At 40.3% G+C, this 23558-nt stretch overlaps 1 protein-coding gene across 1 annotated transcript in view; it reads left to right on the top strand.

Moving 5' to 3' along the window:
• Positions 1-23558, top strand: part of LOC134790949 (uncharacterized) — a 51515-nt gene that overhangs the window by 574 nt on the left and 27383 nt on the right. Inside the window, exons 2-5 of the mRNA XM_063761973.1 lie at positions 196-352; positions 530-729; positions 1504-1605; positions 16698-17136. Of these exons, the coding sequence (XP_063618043.1) occupies positions 196-352; positions 530-729; positions 1504-1605; positions 16698-17136 (898 nt within the window). The remainder of the gene's footprint in view (positions 1-195; positions 353-529; positions 730-1503; positions 1606-16697; positions 17137-23558) is intronic.

Below are 23558 nucleotides of genomic sequence, written 5' to 3'. Positions count from 1 at the left end.
AAAGGAGAAAGTGCTACGAAACATGACATTATACAGAATATTTGGTGGTTACTGTATAATATATGACATGTAAACATTTCACGTCACGAAACTTAGAGAAAGTATAGTTTGCTTTACAAATATTGCAGTCAAATTAAACTTTTAAGATTATGTGCAAGTATAATTACGCTTTTAACAATGTCATTGTAATTGCAGATGTTAGAGGCAGAACTAAGCAATGAAAGGACGATACTGGATTACCTAAACGAGGACTGCTGGCGCGCCGTGCTGCAGTACGTGCCCGCGCAGGACCTCATACGTACAGAGAGCGCCAGCCGCCGGTGGCAGGCGATGGTGCTGACGTACTTGCAAGGTGACTGTAGTAGCTTAGTCAGTTAAAATAAAACTTTTAACAGTAGACACATGACATAGGTATGTAGGAGTTGTAGGATGATAAAATAAATATTGTCTGTTAGTTTTTATTCGCTTATGGGAAACATTTTTATAAAATGTTATGATGCAATATCAATTTACACTATCTCTTTTACAGGAATCCATATTAACATTGTGAAAGATGACTGGAGAAAGGAAATAAACCCCTTTAACACCTTCACCTTAAAGCCATCAGAATATAAGTCCTTTGAAATTTGGACCAAGAAACTAGGCTCATCCGTTGCATCCTTTGAATGTGACAATTTGGAGAATCTGGCAATGGTCAAAGAAAACTGCCCCAACTTAAGAGCCCTCCAGGTATTGCAATAAAACCTCTTACCCTTTAACAGACCAGATTATAAGAAATCAATTCAAGTCTAGCCATATTGTCACCTTATAGTCCTAAAAATTCTAAAAAGTGTGATAATTTTTCCTTACATTTTTTATTGTGGGTGGGTCCTTTTTTAACATAAGGTAATGTGAACTGTTCATTTATGAATAATTATTATTTCCACAAATAATATAGCATTAGTTGGCATTAAGTATAAAGACATATTATTAGGTCATTACCTATGAAATTGGCGTTTTGTACGGAGAATTTCAACGAAACACGAATTTCCATACAATTAATTTTGCGGATATTTTTTTGATGGCTAATTCAAACCAAACAAAATTTTTCCAGTAATTTTTGACACCTTTAAGGTATGTTTTCAATATCTCCATTTCTTGAAAATTGGTACCATTAGAAAAATATAAGTAATTTTAATACTCGAACCGACAGCACATGAAAAGACCTATTTTCAAGGCTTAATTCTGAACACTTAACAATAAAAAATAACAATTAATTGTATGTAAAATCGTTGTTTATTGAGTGCACTGTAGTTTTATTGTAATTGTGTATGTACTTTTGTAAAAAAAAAAAACTAGGATCAGACTTATATCTATGAACAAAAACGCCAATTTCATAGGTAAGGACCTAATATATGCTCCATACCCAAATGCAATAATTGCAAGTGAATGATAATGTTTTAAAAATTGGTCCCAAATTCTTGATAAACCAATCCAATGTTTGCCATAATATTAATATTTCAGTTATCCAGTATTGAATGCACTGATTCTGAAATGCGCCAGCATAAGTACAATCTACAGGACTCCTTCAAGTTCCTGCAGCGGGTATCCTTCTATCTGTGTGTTGTAAGTACAAAAATAATTACTAACAATGTGTTTGACCAAGGTTTATTAATTACATTAACATAATTCGATTTTTCTTTTCTGGCTAAGGTAGAAGCATATTTAAAGTGTCGCAGAGTAAAATACTGCATTCAGAAAAAAATAAAAAACATTAAGATGAATGTGGATGTCCACTCAAGAACTCTTTTCGAATGTAGTCCCCACTTTCCTCTCTGGCTGGATATTATCATAAAAAATATTTTTAAACAATTTGGAGTATACTGCAATAACCGCAGCTATGCCCCTTTGTTGGATTATTTATTATTTTTTCTCCTAAGCAAATAATTAATTAATAAATAATAAATAAATAAATATTGGGGACATCTTACACAGATCAACCTAGCCCCAAACTAAGCAAAGCTTGTACTATGGGTGCTGGGCGACTATATTTATTTTTTTATTTTATTTATAAGGCACACTATACAGATGACATTCAATACATGATTACATTAAAAGTGGTAGGCTTTATATAGAAATGCCATCCAAAATAAGTGAGCACAGCAAGAACAATAAGTAACAACGAGCAAAAACTATCCTAAAATTATAAAAAAAAAACACAAAATATCTTAAAAACATACTAAATTTTAAAATTACATAAATGATCGTAACATGTTAAATTGATTACTATTGTTGTTGTGTACTATTGTTGGTGGCCAAGAACTCTAACGACATGCCTCTTGAAAACCGCTAGCCGTGAGTTGAAAATATCGATGTCTCTATATTGTGAAACTAAATCATTGTACTGACGACACATTCTAACGATTGGGTTATAATAAAAAAAACAACGGGTTGCACTCCGGGAGTGCCGGCAGAAGTGAAAACTCAACGACATTGTAACTCAAAATATTAATAACAGGGCCATATAGTGCAAAATGTGTGCAGCACTATGTATATTTGAGGTTAACGCCACCTAGCGTTGTATCGTCGCGTTACTTGATACCCCTAAGCCCATCACTGTGAGAGTCATCTCACCAGTTTGAGGGAAACTCACTAGATGGCATTTAAATAAAAAAAAAATTACATTGTCCGTCACACATAACATAAGTCACGCAAGCGCCCTGCGCCGCCTACATGAAACAGCAGACTCAGGCATACATTTTCGCCGTGCGGTAGAAAGAGAGGAGAGACGCCTTACGCGTTACGCTGTCTCGAGTTTATCATTTTTTCCCCACCTCAAAAAGTGCACAGCGCCGCTAAAGAAGTTTTCACTTCAAAAAGATGTATTATTTTTGTATTACTTATATAGATAAATACATACTTATATACATAGAAAACACCCATGACTCAGGAACAAATATTAGTGTTCATCACACAAATAAATGCCCTTACTGGGATTCGAACCCAGGACCATCGGTTTCGCAGGCAGGGTCACTACTCACTAGGCCAGACCGGTCGTCAAATTAAAAATTCACAGATTTCGTGCCTCACACGACTATCGAGCACGACAATTGCAAAATTTCCACACGCGTATCCAAGTTTGAATAATTGTCAACGTGGCGCATAAGTATAGGTACATATTTCATTTTTCGATTAATAAGCAGGATATATTAATGTTCAAAGTACAAGAAAATTATTACACGGCAAATCCGTAGTCAACCTCTCCCTCTCCCTCTCCCTCTCCCTCTCCCTCTCCCTCTCCCTCTCCCTCTCCCTCTCCCTCTCCCTCTCCCTCTCCCTCTCCCTCTCCCTCTCCCTCTCCCTCTCCCTCTCCCTCTCCCTCTCCCTCTCCCTCTCCCTCTCCCTCTCCCTCTCCCTCTCCCTCTCCCTCTCCCTCTCCCTCTCCCTCTCCCTCTCCCTCTCCCTCTCCCTCTCCCTCTCCCTCTCCCTCTCCCTCTCCCTCTCCCTCTCCCTCTCCCTCTCCCTCTCCCTCTCCCTCTCCCTCTCCCTCTCCCTCTCCCTCTCCCTCTCCCTCTCCCTCTCCCTCTCCCTCTCCCTCTCCCTCTCCCTCTCCCTCTCCCTCTCCCTCTCCCTCTCCCTCTCCCCTCTCCCTCTCCCTCTCCCTCTCCCTCTCCCTCTCCCTCTCCCTCTCCCTCTCCCTCTCCCTCTCCCTCTCCCTCTCCCTCTCCCTCTCCCTCTCCCTCTCCCTCTCCCTCTCCCTCTCCCTCTCCCTCTCCCTCTCCCTCTCCCTCTCCCTCTCCCTCTCCCTCTCCCTCTCCCTCTCCCTCTCCCTCTCCCTCTCCCTCTCCCTCTCCCTCTCCCTCTCCCTCTCCCTCTCCCTCTCCCTCTCCCTCTCCCTCTCCCTCTCCCTCTCCCTCTCCCTCTCCCTCTCCCTCTCCCTCTCCCTCTCCCTCTCCCTCTCCCTCTCCCTCTCCCTCTCCCTCTCCCTCTCCCTCTCCCTCTCCCTCTCCCTCTCCCTCTCCCTCTCCCTCTCCCTCTCCCTCTCCCTCTCCCTCTCCCTCTCCCTCTCCCTCTCCCTCTCCCTCTCCCTCTCCCTCTCCCTCTCCCTCTCCCTCTCCCTCTCCCTCTCCCTCTCCCTCTCCCTCTCCCTCTCCCTCTCCCTCTCCCTCTCCCTCTCCCTCTCCCTCTCCCTCTCCCTCTCCCTCTCCCTCTCCCTCTCCCTCTCCCTCTCCCTCTCCCTCTCCCTCTCCCTCTCCCTCTCCCTCTCCCTCTCCCTCTCCCTCTCCCTCTCCCTCTCCCTCTCCCTCTCCCTCTCCCTCTCCCTCTCCCTCTCCATCTCCCTCTCCCTCTCCCTCTGCCTCTGCCTCTGCCTCTCCCTCTGCCTCTCCCTCTGCCTCTGCCTCTCCCTCTGCCTCTGCCTCTGCCTCTGCCTCTGCCTCTATCTCTATTTCTATTTCCACCACCACAATAATGCATAGATTGTCGAATAGTGCGTTATCTACGCCCGTCTCAAACAGGATAGATAGAGTTAGACCAAGAAAAATCTGCAGCGATTTTGAAAGCCCACGCAGTGCAAGTGTTATTCTGCCGTCATAATCCCGATAATTCACAACAAACACCGATAACGAACTCTGCGAAACATGAAGTCATAAATGTCCTGTGAAAAATCGTCGTTCTGACTTTTTGACTATTTTAAGGTTAGGCTACAGGGTAAACCCTTAACCCGATCGTCTTTGTTTTAGGCTCAAATTGTAGCTGACTAAATTGTCCAGAGCCGTTTTTCTCAAATTTTTGATATCATTCTTCGTTTCCAAATTATCGAGCACCAAAATCAAAAATTCGGAAAAAATTGAATTTTATTTTCACTATTTCGACCATAACTTTTTTTGTTTTTGACTTTCTCGAATAATTATTGTTGCACCTTACAGCTCTCGTGATTATGCGTCTTTTGAGCCTATTTTTTAATATCATATCTTCACAACTTTCCGAGATATAAGGGGATCGCACTTTTTCGTGAAATCGGACCGTATACTGGAGCGAACGAAAAGACATTTCCAATGTCAAAAACCGAAAAAAGTCAAACAAAGGGGCATAGCTATGGTTAAAGCCCTTGCTAGACGGTCGCCGACAAGCCCCCAGACCGCGTGGCCTTGGTCCGTCCCGGACCGTGTAGACAGTTGTTTCCAACAAAAATTCGTTTGACCTCCGGACGCCCATGGCATGCGAGCGCGCGCCAGCGACCGCGGTCTGAGCGGTCGGTCCGGAACCGTGTAGCCGCCCGTCGCCGACCGCACTAGGCCATTTCGCTTGGAGGACGCGCCGTGTGCGCTCGTGTGGTTAATAGCCATGCCATGGGTACTCAGTAGCATTTCTAATAATTCATCAAATACTTTCCTCTTCATTCTCAGAAAGTTATGTATGTATGTAGAGTGACGTGCGCGCAGCGGTTGCACTCGGGCGCGTTTCGTGCTGTCTAAAATGGCGTATAATACGTTAAAATGTAGCAATTGCAATGTAGTGATTTGTGAACTATTATCCTATATTCAATACAAACATGATGTAATGGACAAGGACAGTTTAATAAAAATGTGTGACGCTCATTTTTCGGAAAGTGAAGTGGAAAGTGCTAAGAAACTTTTATTCGAATCTATTACAACAAAGCAGCCGATTATATCAAGGAGGAGCGAGGGCAAAAAGATAAGAAACCTGGATGACATAGTCAGTTTCTTCATGCATGATGATACGGATGCCCATCTGATTCCGATTTTTGTGGCTCGTGACCTTCAAAAAATACCCCCAACGTCGGTTGACCACGTCGATGCAGTTACGTTAGTGAAAGACGTTATAAAAATAAAAAACGAACTTATTTCGTTCAAAGAAATGTTTGCAACGGTGTCGCAATTGCGTGAGTTGCAAGTGGACGTGGATAATTTAAAGCATGCATCTATTATTGTTAGCGATCATACTTGTAACGTTAACATGAGAAAGCGAGGTGGATACGTTTATGATAGTGGACCCATTGGTTTGCCGCACAGCATAAATTCGGATTGTGCGGGTATGTGCTCGCAGGTTTTCCGAGCGGTTGAAGAATATGTGCGCGACAATGAGCCGGCGCAGCCAGCGCAATGTGAGCCAGCGCGGCTGCAACTGTCCCTGTCGCCCTCGGGTGACGCCGCGCTCGGTGCGGGGAGCGCGCTCTCCGTCACTCCTAGGCCTCGTAACCGTGAACCAGTTCCGCGACAAAGTAAAGACTCTGTTAGTGAATCCAAATCGTCCATTGAGGCTTCGCCCGTAAACAATAAGACGGACGTGGTGGAAAATCAGCAATGTATAGCGAACACATCGGAAGATACGTTGCCAAACAAATCGAATACTTATTCTGATATAGCTAAGAAGGAAGTAAGTGAAAATAAAATGAAGCACAACGAATGGATATTAGTACAAAAGAAAAAGAAAAAACCGCTAAATCGTGTTACAGGGCGTATTGGTAAGGCCACTACTGTGCCTGAAATTAAATTTAAGGCGGCAGAAATAAAAATACCGTTATTTATTTCAAATGTAGACAAAGAAACGTCGGAGAAAGATATTTGTGATTACATAAAAAGTAAAACTAATGACCAAATCACACTTAAAAAAATAAGCATGAAGATTGAGAGGTCTTACAATGCGTATAAAATATTTGTAAACAAACGCAAGTTAGACATGTATCTAGACGATAACTTATGGCCCGACGGTATTAAATTTAGCCGTTTCATGCGTTTCAAACCCAGTGGCCCCGCAGTAAGGAGTGGGGGGCAGGGTCCAATAAACAATACTAGTAAAAACGCCCCAGATGAATAATAATAGTACTTTTATAACATTTAACTGTAAAAATATAAAGAGAAGCGTTGACTGTGTGAGATCGCTTTGTAAGGGGGCGGATGTGATTGCGCTTCAGGAAACCTGGCTACTGCCCCACGATCTGGCATTCCTAGGACAGATTGATAAGGACTTCAGTTACACAGGCAAATCGGCAGTCGATTTATCAGCTGGCGTTCTTCGCGGGAGGCCTCACGGCGGCGTGGCGATACTCTGGCGAAATAGTGCGTTTCATAGCGTTTCCATTATAAAGTGCAGTAGTGAGCGTATGGCGGGAATAAAAGTAGTAACTAAGGATCGAAAGGAGTTCATAGTGCTATGTGTATGCCGACAGATGTACCGGATAATTTGCCCATTTTTACGCAATGTTTAGGCGAAATGAATGCTATAATCGAGGACAACAGTGTTGAAAATGTGTTTATGTTAGGCGATTACAATGCGCACCCCTCGGCTCAATTTTATGAAGAAATGTTCGAATTTTGTAATGAAAGGCAGTGGTTATGTGCGGATGTTATTCGACTGGGTGCATCGTCTGGAACCCATACGTTTGTGAGTGATGCGCACGGATCCCAAAGGTGGTTAGATCACTGCTTGGTAAGTACTTCTGCATTTTACACGTTAAATAATATCGAGGTTCTATATGATGTATACTGGTCGGATCACTATCCATTAAAAATCGAATGTAATATTAACGTAATTAGGTCAAAAGACATACAGAAGAGTGAATTTTGTAATAAAGTGTTATGGGGAGTGAGAAGCCCTGAACAGATTGCTAAATACTCAGAGCTATGTAATGACTATTTAAAGGTAGTTGATTTTCCGCAGGAACTTCACTACTGTGCGGATAATATGTGTCGGGATATTTCACACAGAAGTATTATTAATCAACTATACTGTGACATAATGGGCGCGCTAAGTCGAGCATCTGTAGAAAGTAGTGTACATAAGTCATATGGGAAAAATAAACGTAAAAGCATTTTGGGCTGGAATAAACATGTATCAAACAGTCACAAGCAAGCTAGGGTAGATTTTTTGACATATGTATTACATGGGAAACCCAAGAGTGGTCCTATTTATGAAAAAATGTGCTCTAGTCGTAAAATTTTTAAATCTAGGCTTAAGTTCTGCCAAAACAATCAAGAGCAGATTAAGTTTGACATATTAGCAACACAACATGCGACTAAACAGTTTAGTAAATTCTGGAAAAGCACCAAAAAATTAAATTGTAAACCAAGTTTGTCGGTTAGTGTAGATGGCATTAGTGAACCCAAAGATGTTGCTAACATGTTCAGGGATTATTTTAAGGTGGAGCCCCCTTATCAACCCGTGCGGGAGGGGTTCAATGCTGAGTCCAACGTGAACATTACGTCAATTGTAGTCTCCGCTAAAGACGTTAGACTAGCTATAGCTAATATGAAAAGAGGTAAGTCTCCTGGGCACGACGGGCTCAGCATTGAACACCTTCAACACGCGGGTTCGCACATTGAGCGGTTATTATCTATGCTGTTCACGCTATGCTTGAGACACACATATTTACCTCCTGATTTGATGAAAACTGTCGTCGTACCCCTTGTTAAAAATTCTACAGGAGATCTCGCGGATAAAAGTAACTATAGGCCGATATCTTTGGCAACAGTCACCGCTAAGGTACTAGATAGGTTTCTTGACACTTGTTTAAACCAACATGTTAAATTAAATGATGCCCAATTTGGTTTCCGTGAAGGACTATCTACGGAAAGTGCAATATTAGCCTTAAAACATACAGTAAGCTATTATGTTAAGAGAAATACGCCTGTTTATGCCTGTTTCTTGGATATTTCTAAGGCTTTCGATACCGTGTCGTATGATATACTGTGGTCAAAATTGAAGGAGACAGGCATAAATCCGGCTGTGACGGGAATCATGTCGCACTGGTATAGCAAGCAGATAAACATGGTAAAATGGGCTAAAGAATATTCGGATCCGTATGTGCTAAAGTGCGGGGTGAGGCAAGGGGGGCTAACCTCGCCTAGACTGTTTAGTATGTACATAAATGAACTGATTGAGGGGCTCAGCAGTACTCATGCCGGTTGTAGAATTGATGACGTTTGTGTAAATAATATTAGTTATGCCGACGACATGGTGCTGTTGAGCCCATCAGTATCAGGGCTAAAAAAGCTAATCGATACATGCGAGATGTACGCGCAGCAGCACGGTTTGAAATACAACGCTGCCAAAAGCGAGTTCATGATTTTCAGGGGTAAAATAAAGTGTCCAGCCTACACGCCCAAAATAATGTTGAACGGAGTCCCTTTGAATCGTGTCACACATTTCAAATACCTTGGGCATATTGTGACCGAGGACCTGAAAGACGATCTCGATATCGAACGGGAGCGCAGGGCGTTGTCGGTCCGAGGCGGGATGCTGGCGCACAGGTTCGCACGCTGCAGTGCCCAAGTGAAGCTCACTTTATTTAGAGCTTACTGTCAAAGTTTTTATACGTGTGGCCTGTGGGCCAGTTTCAAGCTGAAGACCTATAATACCCTGCGTATCCAATATAATAACATTTTCAGAATGCTGTTTGGGCTTCCTCGATTCTGCAGCGCCTCTGGGATGTTTGCCGATGCTAGCGTAGAGGACTTTTATGCCATAGTAAGGAAGAAGACGGCATCTGTGGTGATGCGGATGAGGGGGAGCTCAAATAGCATCCTGAGAATGATAGCAGAGAGGTGGGACTCGGATATTCTCCGGCGATATACCGACCTTCATGTCTTACGACCTAGAAAATAAGTATGTTTATTATGTTTTAAGTTTACTAATGTAGTTTTATAAGTGTCTTGTAACTAACAATCTATGGATCTCAGGAATCTGAAAATAAATAATTTTTATTTTTTATTTATTTTATTTATTATGTATGTCCCCGTAGCGTAGTCCAGCAAATTCATTAAGTTGAAATGACTCAACAAATGCCGTTTTTTGAGCCAGCGTTTCATTCATATACCCTTTTCTTTTTTTACAAGCTTTTTATTAACTTGCAATATACCTAATGTAAGTATGTAAATATGTTTGTACGGGTCAAATCTTGCAAGTTAAATTAGACCCACTTTCTAGTTTCCGATGGAGCTGAAAATTGGCATACATATATAAGTCGGGTGACAATGCATTATTATGGTACCATAGAGCTGATCTGATGATGGAGACAGGAGGTGGCCATAGGAACCCTGTGATAGAACAACGCGACCTAATTGTGTTTGGGGTTTTTAGAATTGTCTTGACGAGTATTAGTTGCCTGTGGAAAGAAAAGTACAGTCAGCGATAAAAGCTTGTACTAAAAATGAAATTTTTGCCAAAAACTTATTTTTTTGTCATTGCACTAGTATGACTAGGTTATGAAATTTGGCGCCCCGGCCAATAAGTTTTGCCGCTTCAGAAGTCAAGGAAGAAAAACAAAATGCAATCCGCCAGGGGTGGCATATAATGGAACACATGGGGCGCATAATACAGCTTATCACTGAACATGTTTACCGCTAAAGCAGCTTTTATTTCGCTGACTTATTATAAGGGAGAACGAGTGAACTATTATGTAACCAATAGACGTATAATCGAACACATGTGGCGCATAATACAGCTTAGCGCTGAACATGTTTACCGCTAAGCAGCCTATTATACTACCATTGAGACTGCCTGCATAGCGGCTGTTTAAACGTTCACAAGATGCATTATAACTGTTTAGAGGTTCACTAGTGTATCGAAATAACGATTTGGACTTTATAGTGGTTCACTTAAGTATCTTTATCTGATATATAACAGTCGTATGCTGCATATTAGAATTTTAACGGTTCACGTTGCTTTTTAACATTGACCGCCATTTTATTGTATATAACCTACAAAATTGAAATTACTTTTCCAACTTTTAAGGGTAACAATAAGGTTTTGTGCATGAGTGCTTAACCTTAATCATTAGTTTAGTACTTCCTTTAACGTATTATTAACTTTTTATCTCATAATTCTGTCAAAACCACTGAAGTAGTTTTTACACATAGCTTATTTATATCATAAATTTAAATAAATACTGATTATTTTCTTGGCGCACTGAAATTTTCTTAGATAATGTATATGTATAATGTCAATAAACTTGCATTCCCAAACATCTTTCTCGCATTAATATATAAAAGATCATGTACTAACATTTAACTAAACACTTTAACAAAATGACTTATGGTGTCGTTGCGCTTAACGTTTTTGCTTCAATGTTCACCTCTGCGTTCGTCGTCACTAGACTAAATAATAGCTGCTTTTTAAGGCAGAGGTGTAAAAGTATGTTATTAATTGTCTTTTATTCAGCCCAACGTCAATCTTTCCCGGTATTAGGGCGCACATGTGACATCTTAGCTGAATAAAGGGTAACTGGTGGTCTCTTACCCAGTCAATATACACCCCTTGTAACTCCTGTTACCCCTTATAATTCCGTTAAATTGCTGCTACAACGCTCTTAAGACGAAACGGGAGCTGAGCTAAAAGTCAATTTTGAGATTTCAAGCTGAATATACCCGTCGCTCTGACGGGGCGTGAGAGACTGTATTTGTGTGTGTAATGCACGCACACAGATGCGTACGCTTGCACCCGCGCGCGCCTCATTGCCGACAATTTGCAATGTCATTTTTCGTGCGTTACTGCCACGAGGCGTTCACTTATTACTTACTGTGTTGCGATTGAATTTTTTGACCCGGCTTACGTTTACGGAACTCGATAATCTTTCTACTACTGTGACTTGGCTTTGTTTACTTGACTTTGCTGATCAGCTTATTGTTTTGGACTCCGTGAGTTGTGGTTACCTATTGGACCGCACGCAATTCATCTACCTTTATTCAAGTATACCTATACCTTTTGTTATACCTACGTGTTGTTTACAAAACTTCTGGTTATAATATTACAATAATTATGACATTTGTGTTGTACGTAGGGTACCTACTTATGATACTTACTTATAAAGAATTCATGATAACGTCAAATAATGAGTAAAAAGGGTAGGGAAAATAAATCGTGTACTTACTTATATATACTCTTACACTCAACAGCCAACTTTAACATTAGAAAAAGGCACTAAATTTAATTTATAATGGGAGGTCGATCATTGTCGATTACATTTTTTTTAAGTTTGCTGCATTTTTCTAATGTCAAAGATGACTTGCCGAAGTATAGGTAGGTACCTACATACATATAGGTAAATCGTGTTTATTAGTTACACACATAATATTTAATGAATATGGCAATAGAGTTTGGAATTCATACTTACCTACTATTCTAAACAACTTTCCTAATAGAGTTTTACTAGAAATAAGTAATAAGCCTAATAAGATTAAGTATATAATAAAAAAAGAACTAAATACCATAGTACAAGAATAATTATTAGTTAAGTAAGCACATAAATATAATACATATACCTACACATAAATATACATTATGTATTTATAATGATAAGTAATAAATATATTAGAACTTAAGATTAGGGAATAAATTTAATATGTCCCCCTCATCCTAGTTACTAAAATCTTAAATATTAAAGATTATAACTAGGTTAAGAACGTGTAATAGTATTATTTTTTGTGAATTAAAAACAGATTTCATTAAAAAAAATTTAATGTAAAATGCCTATGTACGTTTATATAAACCTACTTCGATTTATGAAGCACATATACCTACTGTATTCTCATAAGGCCCAGGTACTCAAGAAATATGACCAATATTTGCCAGTATCATATTAGTTTTATTTTATTTGAAAATTTAAGGCACAAAAACATCTCTATTCCGATTGAAAGTAATTTATTAAAATTTCTTTGTAGTTTTACATGTATGTAAAATGTATAATTATTGGTGCAATAAAGAATATTTACTTACTTACTTACTTACTTATTTAAGTATCTAAATTTCAACGAACTTAACCTCTAAGTATTATACTATAAAGGTACCTGAGGGTATTATTATTATACGAAACATTATTTTAAGAATACGAGTATTCATTACTTTAGAAGGTACCTACTTATATATTTTATTGCGTGATGCACATATGCGTAATTAGCCGAAACCTTTATAAGAGTGTAATTCATAAGAAGTACATAAGATATAATTTATGTACTGGTTTGCTGTTAGCTTTTAATTGTATCACTTTACATATATGTTACTCAAATAACTAACACGGTTACACTGTTGTAAGAACATTATTTTTCAGGTAGGCCTTATTATACCTACTATAGGCCTTATTACCTCCTAGTACCTTAGTAGTAGTACTACTACTACGGAAATTGATTCAAAGACTCAAGACTGACTTAAGTGGCAGTAGGGTGTAGGGTTTTTTCTAGGCTTAATGAGTTCGCTGAAGCTTATTTTTTATATTTAGCGCACAGAACCACTAGTTTAACAGTATCAGCTCTAACCACATGTCACCATTTTGTCCTTTACGTAACAAACTCAGGGGCCCAGAATATCCGATGTACCTATCAAATCAAGGTTCTGTACCAAATAAGGCCCGGTTATTATAGTTCGTTATTTTTTAGCATTAGACAGAAGGTAAACAATCATGACGTGTCTTTTTATTAATAATTATTGAAAAACGCTTTCAAAAATTAGTTTATATTACTTATGAAAGCAAAAGAATATAAAAAAGTATATGATTAATACATACATACATACATACATACATACATACATACAATCACGCCTTTTTCCCGGAGGGGTAGGCAGAGACCACGGATTTCCACTTGCTACGATCCTGACATACCACTTTCGCTTCCTTCACATTCATAAAATTCCTCATACACGCTCGCCGGTTTAGGGTGCTCTTGCTCATTAATATGATTAATATGATTTATAATTCTAACATATTTGCTATGACTTATTTTTCAATGGTAATTTTTAATAAGACATGTCAAAATCTGTTACCTTAATGCAAAAAAACGAACTCAATAGTCATATCAAACGTCGATTATGCAGTTGATGATGAGCTTGCATTTTCTACCATTGGTGCTGCAAATGCATCAACCGGTGGCGATAAACTTTGCCCTCTTGTAAAACAAATTACTATTGTGATTGTGTCCAGCAAAAGGCCAAAATTCGGTTTACTTTCCTGTTTAAAATATTACTAATTTATTCATATTTCAGATTAGGTACATAGGTAACTGTCTGAATGTTACAATGCCAGCTGGCAAATTCTATCACATTTGTTTGTTTGGTAGTCATGGTAACATTCACTTACATTGATATCCTTATTAAGATCTGTATCTTATTATCCAGACCTTAAAATATTGCCACCGTTGCCCTTTAAAAAAATACTGTTTAAATAATTGGCTACTCAAACAATGCTTCTATAGTATAAATAATGACTACACAAAAATGGGTAGTATTGTATATAATGCACGAAATAAGGCCCGATTCTTAAGCGGGTTTAAATTTTGAGGCCATGTCCGCTAATACTATAGACAAAATATCAAGTTTAATAAACACAAAAAAAAACATTGATGGGCCTTATTTTATAATTTAGGCCTTACTTTGTAATTTAAAGTAGAGTTAGGCCAAGAAAAATCTATAGCGATTTTGATAGAACACGCAGTGCAAGTATTATTTCAAACGTCGCTTCTATGAAGTTATGACATATAAATAACACTTGCACTGCGTGTGCTATCAAAATTGCTGTAGACTTTTCTTGGTCTGACTCTAAAATATTCTTTATTACACCACAAACATAAAAACAAATTTAAAAAAAACCGGCGAAGTGCAAGTCGGACTCGCACACGAAGGGTTCCGTACCATTATTTATAAAAACGGTCACCCATCCAAGTACTGACCCCGCCCGACGTTGCTTAACTTCGGTCAAAAATCACGTTTGTTGTATGGGAGGCCCCACTAAAATTTTTATTTTATCCTGTTTTTAGTATTTGTTGTTATAGCGGCAACAGAAATAAATCATCTGTGAAAATTTCAACTGTCTAGCTATCACGGTTCGTGAGATACAGCCTGGTGACAGACGGACGGACGGACAGCGGAATCTTAGTAATAGGGTCCCGTGTTTTACCCTTTGGGTACGGAACCCTAAAACCGATTTACAATGTAGATAAAGGTAGCAACAGGCGGTCTTATCGCTGTTAGTTCTTATTCTTTGTTTGTTTAGCATTAGAGTGAAGGTGACGTGTCTTTTTTAAGCATGCAATCGTATAATTATTTAGCTTTTTTTGTAATAGTTATGTACTTAGTGGTTAATATTAGTATTTACTTTTTTTTTTTCAATAATGCTTAAAAACGAAGTATAGACATGACAACCAAATATTAACGCCATTGTAGGGCAGGATATACAGAACATGAATCATTTGTACTGTCACGCTCCGTGATTGTTGAGCCATTTAGGGTTCTAGCTAAATTGGACATTCCATAGAGCACGAGTAAGTATGGAACAACCAATTCAGCTAGGACCCTAAATTGCTCGACAATTACGAAGCGTGCCTGTAGGTACCTAAAAATTGTGTTAACCCATTTTAACCATGCAATAAAATATTTTTGATTTTGATTTTTAATTTGAAATATTAGAATCAAAAAGTTCATAATAGATTGTATATCATAACTACAAAAATGTGTTCCCTACTCTCAACCCAAAACCCCTTGTATCTTAGGATCTAGATATTTTCACACAAGACGGTTTATCGATAACTTCTTACATCACTAGATTATCGACATTAAATGTCGACTATTGCCCATCACTTTTCTGGCTGTGTACGTATTTAGAAACTTGACCCCGCCCCTAAAATTAGTGCGATAGGGACAACTGCAGCTGAGGCGAAAAATCCTGCGTAAAAATGACAAAAATCGAGGTTTCGTAGTCCTCTTTTTCCTCCCCCAAAACTTAACCAATCGTAACCAAATTTGGAAATCTAAATGATTATGAAATTATCTGTGTCGGACCGTTTTGCTTTTTTGGCTAATTGATATCAGTTTCGAATACCACGCCTCTCATTGCGGCATAGTCTATTAGGCCATTTTGGCCGTTTTTGAAGGGCTCTAGCGCCTTAAAAAACAAAAATATCAAAAAAAGCAAAACGGTCCGACACAGATATTGACAATATTAATCTGTGTTGAAAAAATCATTGCTCTAGCTTCAAAAACCACGGAGGAAAACGAGGACTACGTTTGTATGGAGGAATGACCACTCCTGTTGGCTCTTAAGTAGCTATGTGAACTTAAGGCTGCCTAAATTTGTGCCCATTTAAGAGTTATAAAAGCTGAATAGACGCTGATACAGCTCTTGTGCAGCTTTTATATTCAGCTTCAAGCGTATTCGTACTTCATTATTCGGCTGCTATACAGCTGTTCTGTGTTACTTGGGATGCCACGCGAACTTTCTGAAAGGTTAGGGGCCATTTTGTGCGCTTGCAATACGTGTTGTCCGTCCGCGAGTTCTGAACACACTGTGGACTGCCACCGTCTAGCCAGACAACTCAGACGGACCCACATACCAAGGACAGACCAAGGTCAGACGGTTAGTAGGCTTGTCGGCGACCGTGTAGCAAGGGCTTTAGTGAGTAAGTAACTGTCAAAGACTTGCATAGATGGTGCCATCATAGCTTGTCCCTTTTTTTATGAGATTTGACCTAAAGACCTGATCCTAGGGATTGACAGGGCAAGCTATGTTGGCGCCATCTGCTAAATACTTCGACCGGCCAACCCCATTGTGTAAAAATATTTTTCATAATGTCAATATCCAGAGAGGAAAAGGAGGACTATGTTTGTATGGAGAAGCGGTCAGCCACTCTCGTCTTAACAACCTTTGTTTTGAGATTGAAAAGTTAAGACGAATTGGTTTCCGAGATTTAAACATAAATATACTTTTTTTTCAGGTAACAGACGAAACCGTCAGCCAATTCATAGCTGATAAAGCTTTAGAAAAATTAGAATTCCGTTTCTGCCCTTGTTTGCTGGGATTTTGTTTCAGTAGTATAAACGCGTCAAAGTTAAAATCTCTTGTAATTGTGTCCTGTAATTTGAATTTCACAGCACATTCAGTTGGTACTTGTCTTAGTGAGCTGACAGAGCTGAAAGTGGCTTGCGTTGAACTGGAAATACATTATGATGTTCAGTTGGAGTTGCCAAAGATGGCTAAATTGGAACGGTTGGAGCTCTCGAGTAGAGTTAATTTCTTTGATTTCTCTGAAACATTGGGTCAGCTGCCCCGGTTGAAGCACCTTGGTGTGTCGTACGATCTGGATCCCGAGGAATTAGAAGAGTTGCTGCAGGGCTGCAGGGCGCTGAGATCCTTGGAGCTGTTAAAGTGGGAAAGTGAGTTTGTTGTAGAATAACCGGTAAAGGTGTTGTAGTGTTTTGTTTTGGCGAATTCACTTAAATTACAATTATTCGACAAATGCGTCCCATATCCACCAGGGCAGGGCCACATAGCGCGAATAAGATGTAGTAGTGATGTAAGACATGCGTGGGCTCTGGGTGTTCCGTGCATTTAACAAATTAACTAATGTTTTACTTAGTTTACTTTTTAGTGGCTCTGTCTGTGTCTATCTCGCGAACCCCAATAGCTCAGCCATAATAAAAATGTAATTATCGAACCTTTTGACCACACGAGAATCGATTGAGAATTGCGACTCACGTTAGACCGGGCCGTGGCCGGGCCGGAGCTTCCGGAGCTTCGTTTTCTATGGAAAGCACCACGTGATCACCGATGAGCCGTCATAGAAAATGACATGTCGGACGCCTCGGTCCGGGCACGGCCCGGTCTAGCGTGACTCAAACTTAACCTTTTGAACGCCAGACGGCGAAGGAATTTGCCGTGCTCCGGACGCCAGAGATACATTCAAAGTTACAACCAGTGAAAAGATAGTGATTGCAAAATACGATATCGATGGTGCCTATAACGGTTATAGGCACCCCATACAAAAGTGTACCCAGGTGCCACTAAACGGCTACTGGCTTTGGCAAATATTTATTAGGTATCTTTATAATGCTTTAAATAAATTTTAGAACCCAAACAATGTATGAAAACATCAATAATTTCCCACTCAACAATATCCGTGAGGCAACTGGCTCACAACTCACAACACTACTTGTTTTTAGACAGATAATGACGTCACACTTTGACGGCCCCAGCCGACATGGGCGCCGAGAACTGTTATTAGTAGTTTGTGTTACAAGGGATCAAAATAATATATTTCCGTCAAGGGCGTTCATTGAATCCTGAATGAAGCGATGGATTCTACAATAGAATCCTGAGCGTAATGAGGGATTCAAGTGTTAACGCCCAAGAAGAAATAATATTGATACCGTGTGACACATACTGCTTTTCACATCAACTATGAGGAAAATAAAAAAATCTTAGTGTTGACACAATCTGATGCTTAAAAAGATTATTTAAGCTAAAAAAATAATGTGCAAAAAAAATTAAAAATAGTGTGCTAGAACAGAAAAGTGTTACTTTGATCCCTCCTAGCAGGGAAGAAAAGTGCCACTTTGATCCCTCCTAGCAGGGAAGAAAAAGCCTTTTTCCGAATAGGTGATGTGAAAAAATTATTGTTATTCTAGGGTTGGGAACCTTCACTCGGCGTTAAATTTTAATATCGGCATTTTTAAATACGAATTTGGAACTCATAAATGAATATAAAACTAGCCCGGCATTCAAAATCAACAATTTGTATATAAGGGCGGTCAGGACACTGATAAGCGCTCCTTTGTCAGTGATGTGCGAAACATGTGTCGATTATTATTACAAATGGAAATAATAAACTATATTCTTCGTAGAATGTGTACTTCCTGCACGTGGTAATTAAATATGTGAGTAGTTATGGTGATTTAGGATCACGGTTTTTAACTTATTATACAATATAATCATATTGTCAGTCAATTTTATTGTTTGGCTGGCACCTCCCTATGCAACGGCTGTGGCCGACATAGGCGTAGAGTGCAGCGCAAATTACATAGAGACAATAATATGACTTTTTTCGATATTCCTGATATACCTACATATATAAATATTGAAATGTTTTATTTCATGTTCTGTAAATTAAATTAAATTAAATTAAATAATTATTTATTTCAGAAATTAAATTTCCATAATATATTACATAGTAGCTTATTATTATTACTCTTAACCTATGTTAGTGACTATCTATGTATAAGTACTATAAAACATGTAGGCTATTCCAGTACTCCCAGAAAGCGCCATCTATCCTGTCTGCTACTGTGGCTAGGAGACTGTTGGCGCTGCCGCGTACGCGCCGCACCAGCGACGCCACCCGCTTGCGCATGATGGCGTGGAAGCCGTCGGTGCGCGCCTCCGCGAACATACCGCTAGCGCTGCAATAGCGCGGCAGCCCCAACAGCATCCTAAAAGCGTTATTATATTGGACGCGTAGGGCGCTGTAAGTTTTTTGAGTAAAGTTGATCCATAGGCTGCAGGTGTAAAAGGTCGTTTCTCAAAAAGTTAGCACCGCCAGGTTAAAATTTATGTTTTTCAAAAATTTTGGCTTTTCGCATTTTTTTTATTGGGATCGTTATAAGGCAACTTAAACTATTAGAAAATGTGGAAGGGAAGCTATTCCTTCAATTAGTTTAGAAGATATAGGCGTTTGAAATTCAGGAGAATGATATCAAGGACAGGTGAAAGATATTTTGTCTCCAGGTTATCGATAGTAGAAGCAGGTTATCGAGAAATAAGTACAAATTCCAATGAAAATATTGACAGGTTATCGAGAGGCTACATTAACCTGTGTTCGTTGCCGTTAACCTGGTTTCTTGTCATCATTCACCTGAAATGGGTGTCATCCACCTGTTCACCACGTCATTTTCAATGCCTTCTAAAAATAATCAAAAAATGTGTCATTTTCTATAAAAAGGGACCTTATTGTCCACTACGATGATTAAAATTTTGGATTCTGACCCACCTCACCTTCGATTCGATTCCCAATTTAACAACAAGTTTCTGTGAATAAGTAAACATTCAATCTTGCTGTCTATTCACCCTGGCAGTACCTAGTGGAACTCAGGTTTGGTGCAACATAGGCACATGCAGTTTTGGTCATCCAACTCGTCTTGGTGAGCACTTGGGAGAGCAGAACTCAAGATAGAGCTGATGCTGGACCATCGCAGTACCTAGTGGAACTCAGGTTTGGTGCAACATAGGCACACGCTGTTTTGGTCATCCAACACGTCTTGATGATCACTTGGAAGAGCAGTACCTACCCAAGATAGAGCTGATGCTGAATCCTCGCAGTACCTAGTGGAACTCAGGTTTGGGGCAACACAGACACACGCTGTTTTGGTCATCCAACACGTCTTGATGATCACTTGGAAGAGCAGTACCCAAGATAGAGCTGATGCTGAACCCTCGCAGTACCTACTGGAACTCAGGTTTGATGCAACATAGACACACGCTGTTTTGGTCATTCGACACGTCTTGATGAGCACTTGGAAAAGTGGTACCCAAGATAGAGCTGATGCTGAACCCTCGCAGTACCTAGTGGAACTCAGGTTTGGTGCAATATAGACACACGCTGTTTTGGTCATTCGACACGTCTTGATGAGCACTTGGGAGAGCTGTACCCAAGAGAGAGCTGATGCTAAACCCTCGCAGTACCTACTGGAACTCAGGTTAGATGCAACATAGACACACGCTGTTTTGGTCATTCGACACGTCTTGATGAGGACTTGGGAGGGCAGTACCCAAGATAGAGCTGATGCTGAACCCTCGCAGCACCTAGTGGAACTCAGGTTTGGTGCAACATAGACACACGCTGTTTTGGTCATTCGCATGCCTTTAAGATTTGAGGAGTTCCCTCGATTCCTCATGGATCCCATCATCAGAACTCGAGATTGACAAAAATGTGGCTTAAAAACTTAACTTGCTTAACAAACATAACGAAGAGGACAAATCTTCAAACGTAAACTATGCGTCGTTGAAGAGTTCCGTTCTGATCATCATCAGCAGTTCCACTTCATCAAATGCGACAGTTTTTAATAAAAATGCTTGATTTTCTGATGAAAATACAACAATCTCTATACGCATGCCTTTAAGATTTGAGGAGTTCCCTCGATTCTTCATGGATCCCATCATCAGAACTTTAACAAAAACGGGACCAATCTGTATGCATATACATACAATCAAAAAAATAATTTTCAAAATCGGTCAGGTAAACAAACGTTAAGCATTAAGGTTTCAGATTATCATCATCATTCGCTTGCCCTTGCTCATTCATTTGGGGTCGACGCAGCATGTCTTTTTCTTTTCATCCATACCTCTCTCTCTCTCGCCCGTCATCTCATCACACAATAAACAAAATGAGCATGTTTTCACCTTTTTACAAAACATTTTAATAAATGTCTAAAACTAAAAACCCTCATAAGGTACCTTTTCCCGTGGGACGTCACAAATCTACTTACGACATTAGTGTAACAAAATTATTTTTTTCTTAAAAAAACCCAGGGAGGAAAATGGGGTCTACGTTTGTATGGAGAAACAGTTGTCCACTAACGACTTAATAAACATAATCACTGTTTGAGTATATGTAACGTGGATTTTAAATAGTTATCGTTCACCTGTCATATGGCAAGTGAATGACGCTGCATTCACCTGCCATTGCATCATTCACCTGACTTTTTTGGACAGGTTAACGAGACTTAAGACAAAAGTACACAAATTTGAATAATATGCAGCTTTAACAGACAGGACAGTTTTTATTCCTAAATTAACACACAAAAGCGATATAACCGCTATATAATTATATAGTTACGAGTATTAGTTGTGGTATCAGTGACATTAACCTGCCGCAAAATCTCATCCACCTGGCAGTTTTAGCCAGGTGGACGATATGCAGTGTAGTATATAAAAAATAAGATTTAAACATTGTAGTGAATAAAAATATGATTTAAAGCTAGGTAGAATGTAAGGCAGTAAAAGTGATGTTTTTGACTGATTTCGCTAATTAATGGAAATAATGTCACGGGTAGGATCTGCCGTAAAACATTGGACTTTTGGAGTACAAGGGTCCTCTTGTTATCCTAACCTGGTTAATGGGGACTTGGTAGGATACTGAAAAGACAAAACCAAATATATGGCATGCGTTTTTAATAATCCATACTAGGTAAGTTACAAGGCACTCCGCTTCGGGGCGGGCGCTGTCAAGAATACAATTTATTTGTACAAGCTGTCAGCGGCTGTGGGCCGACACTATGGTAATTCTTAACCTACGATCGCGAGACGGACGAAACGCGGAGTTTTGGCCAAAACCTAAAACGAAAGTCTAGTGCACTCACGGATACCGGGTGTATAGCTTTCATCCTGGAACTTAGCGTAGCAGGTAGAACATTGTAGGCCGGCGGCAGGCGTTCATCGAGCCCCAGCTGTGACAAGCTAAGGCGCCGTTCAGTCGCCACTCAGTCGCCATTCAGTCGCCATTCAGTCGCCACTCAGTCGCCATTCAGTCGCCGCTCAGTGGCCATTCAGTCGCCACTCAGTCGCCAGTATCTTTGTTTTGATTCAGTCGCCACTCAGTCGCCATTCAGTCGCCGTTATGTCGCCATTCAGTCGCCATTCAGTCGCCGTTATGTCGCCATTCAGTCGCCGTTCAGTCGCCACTCAGTCGCCATTCAGTCGCCATTCAGTCGCCATTCAGTCGCCATTCAGTCGCCGCTCAGTGGCCATTCAGTCGCCACTCAGTCGCCAGTATCTTTGTTTTGATTCAGTCGCCACTCAGTCGCCATTCAGTCGCCGTTATGTCGCCATTCAGTCGCCACTCAGTCGCCATTCAGTCGCCATTCAGTCGCCATTCAGTCGCCACTCAGTCGCCATTCAGTCGCCACTCAGTCGCCATTCAGTCGCCACTCAGTCGCCACTCAGTCCCGCTCAGTCGCCGCTCAGTCGCCGTTATGTCGCCATTCAGTCGCCATAGTAAAAGGTATAAAAGGCCGGTGCGGAGCGTTGGGAGAGGCATTCATTCTTCGACCGGGCTAGCAGTGACTCTGGTTTTCGGGTGTAACGTAGTGCGGGGAGGTGAAGTTTCTCCGCGACTTTTTCTGTTGATATTTAACTTAGTTATTTTAGTGTTTTTCTATGGGGTATTTTTGCTATTTTAAAAGCCAGATCATTGTTTGGACTGACAGTTTGTCCAGCTAAACATTCACTCCGCCTAACGGTGCCAAAGGATTGGATGGTTAGGAGTCTATTGCTCCAAGTTTGAGAGGACTTGGCGTCTCTTTTATATCAACATAAGAGACGAATTATCTCACTAGTCTCAAGGCCCAGCTGTTTAGACGGATGTGGGGACGTCACGTGCGCGTCATTGGGTGTAAATCCTGCCCACTGGAGTCGGCAGTAATTGAGACTAGGTCTCCTATTAAATTTATTTATATATTTCGGTGCTCCGGTACATGCTAGTGCTGGTTGCGGGGACAGGCTTCTGTCGTGACTGATATTACACTTAGTCTTTGTTGTGGCAGAGTTTCCCTCGTGATTAGTGCGTGTGTGTGCTAGGGTACTGATCCACTTATATACACGGAATAGGGCGACTTATTCTTATCCACCATGCCCGCGGGCGATAAGGAGGGAGTCAAATACACTGGCCTGTAGGTTGCCTTATCGGTCTCGCCTGCCGAACTTTACAGCCTCTCGTAGGGACTACACTTGCGTATATTACAAAGCATTAGGTCGATGGTAAGAACGAACTATGCTTTGAATATACTAGATTAGGGACAAAGGGTAG

Source organism: Cydia splendana, chromosome 5 (genome assembly GCF_910591565.1).
Source record: "Cydia splendana chromosome 5, ilCydSple1.2, whole genome shotgun sequence".
Lineage (NCBI taxonomy): Eukaryota > Metazoa > Arthropoda > Insecta > Lepidoptera > Tortricidae > Cydia > Cydia splendana.
Note: the sequence above shows the minus strand (reverse complement) of the source record. Positions and strands in the feature narration are given on the sequence as shown.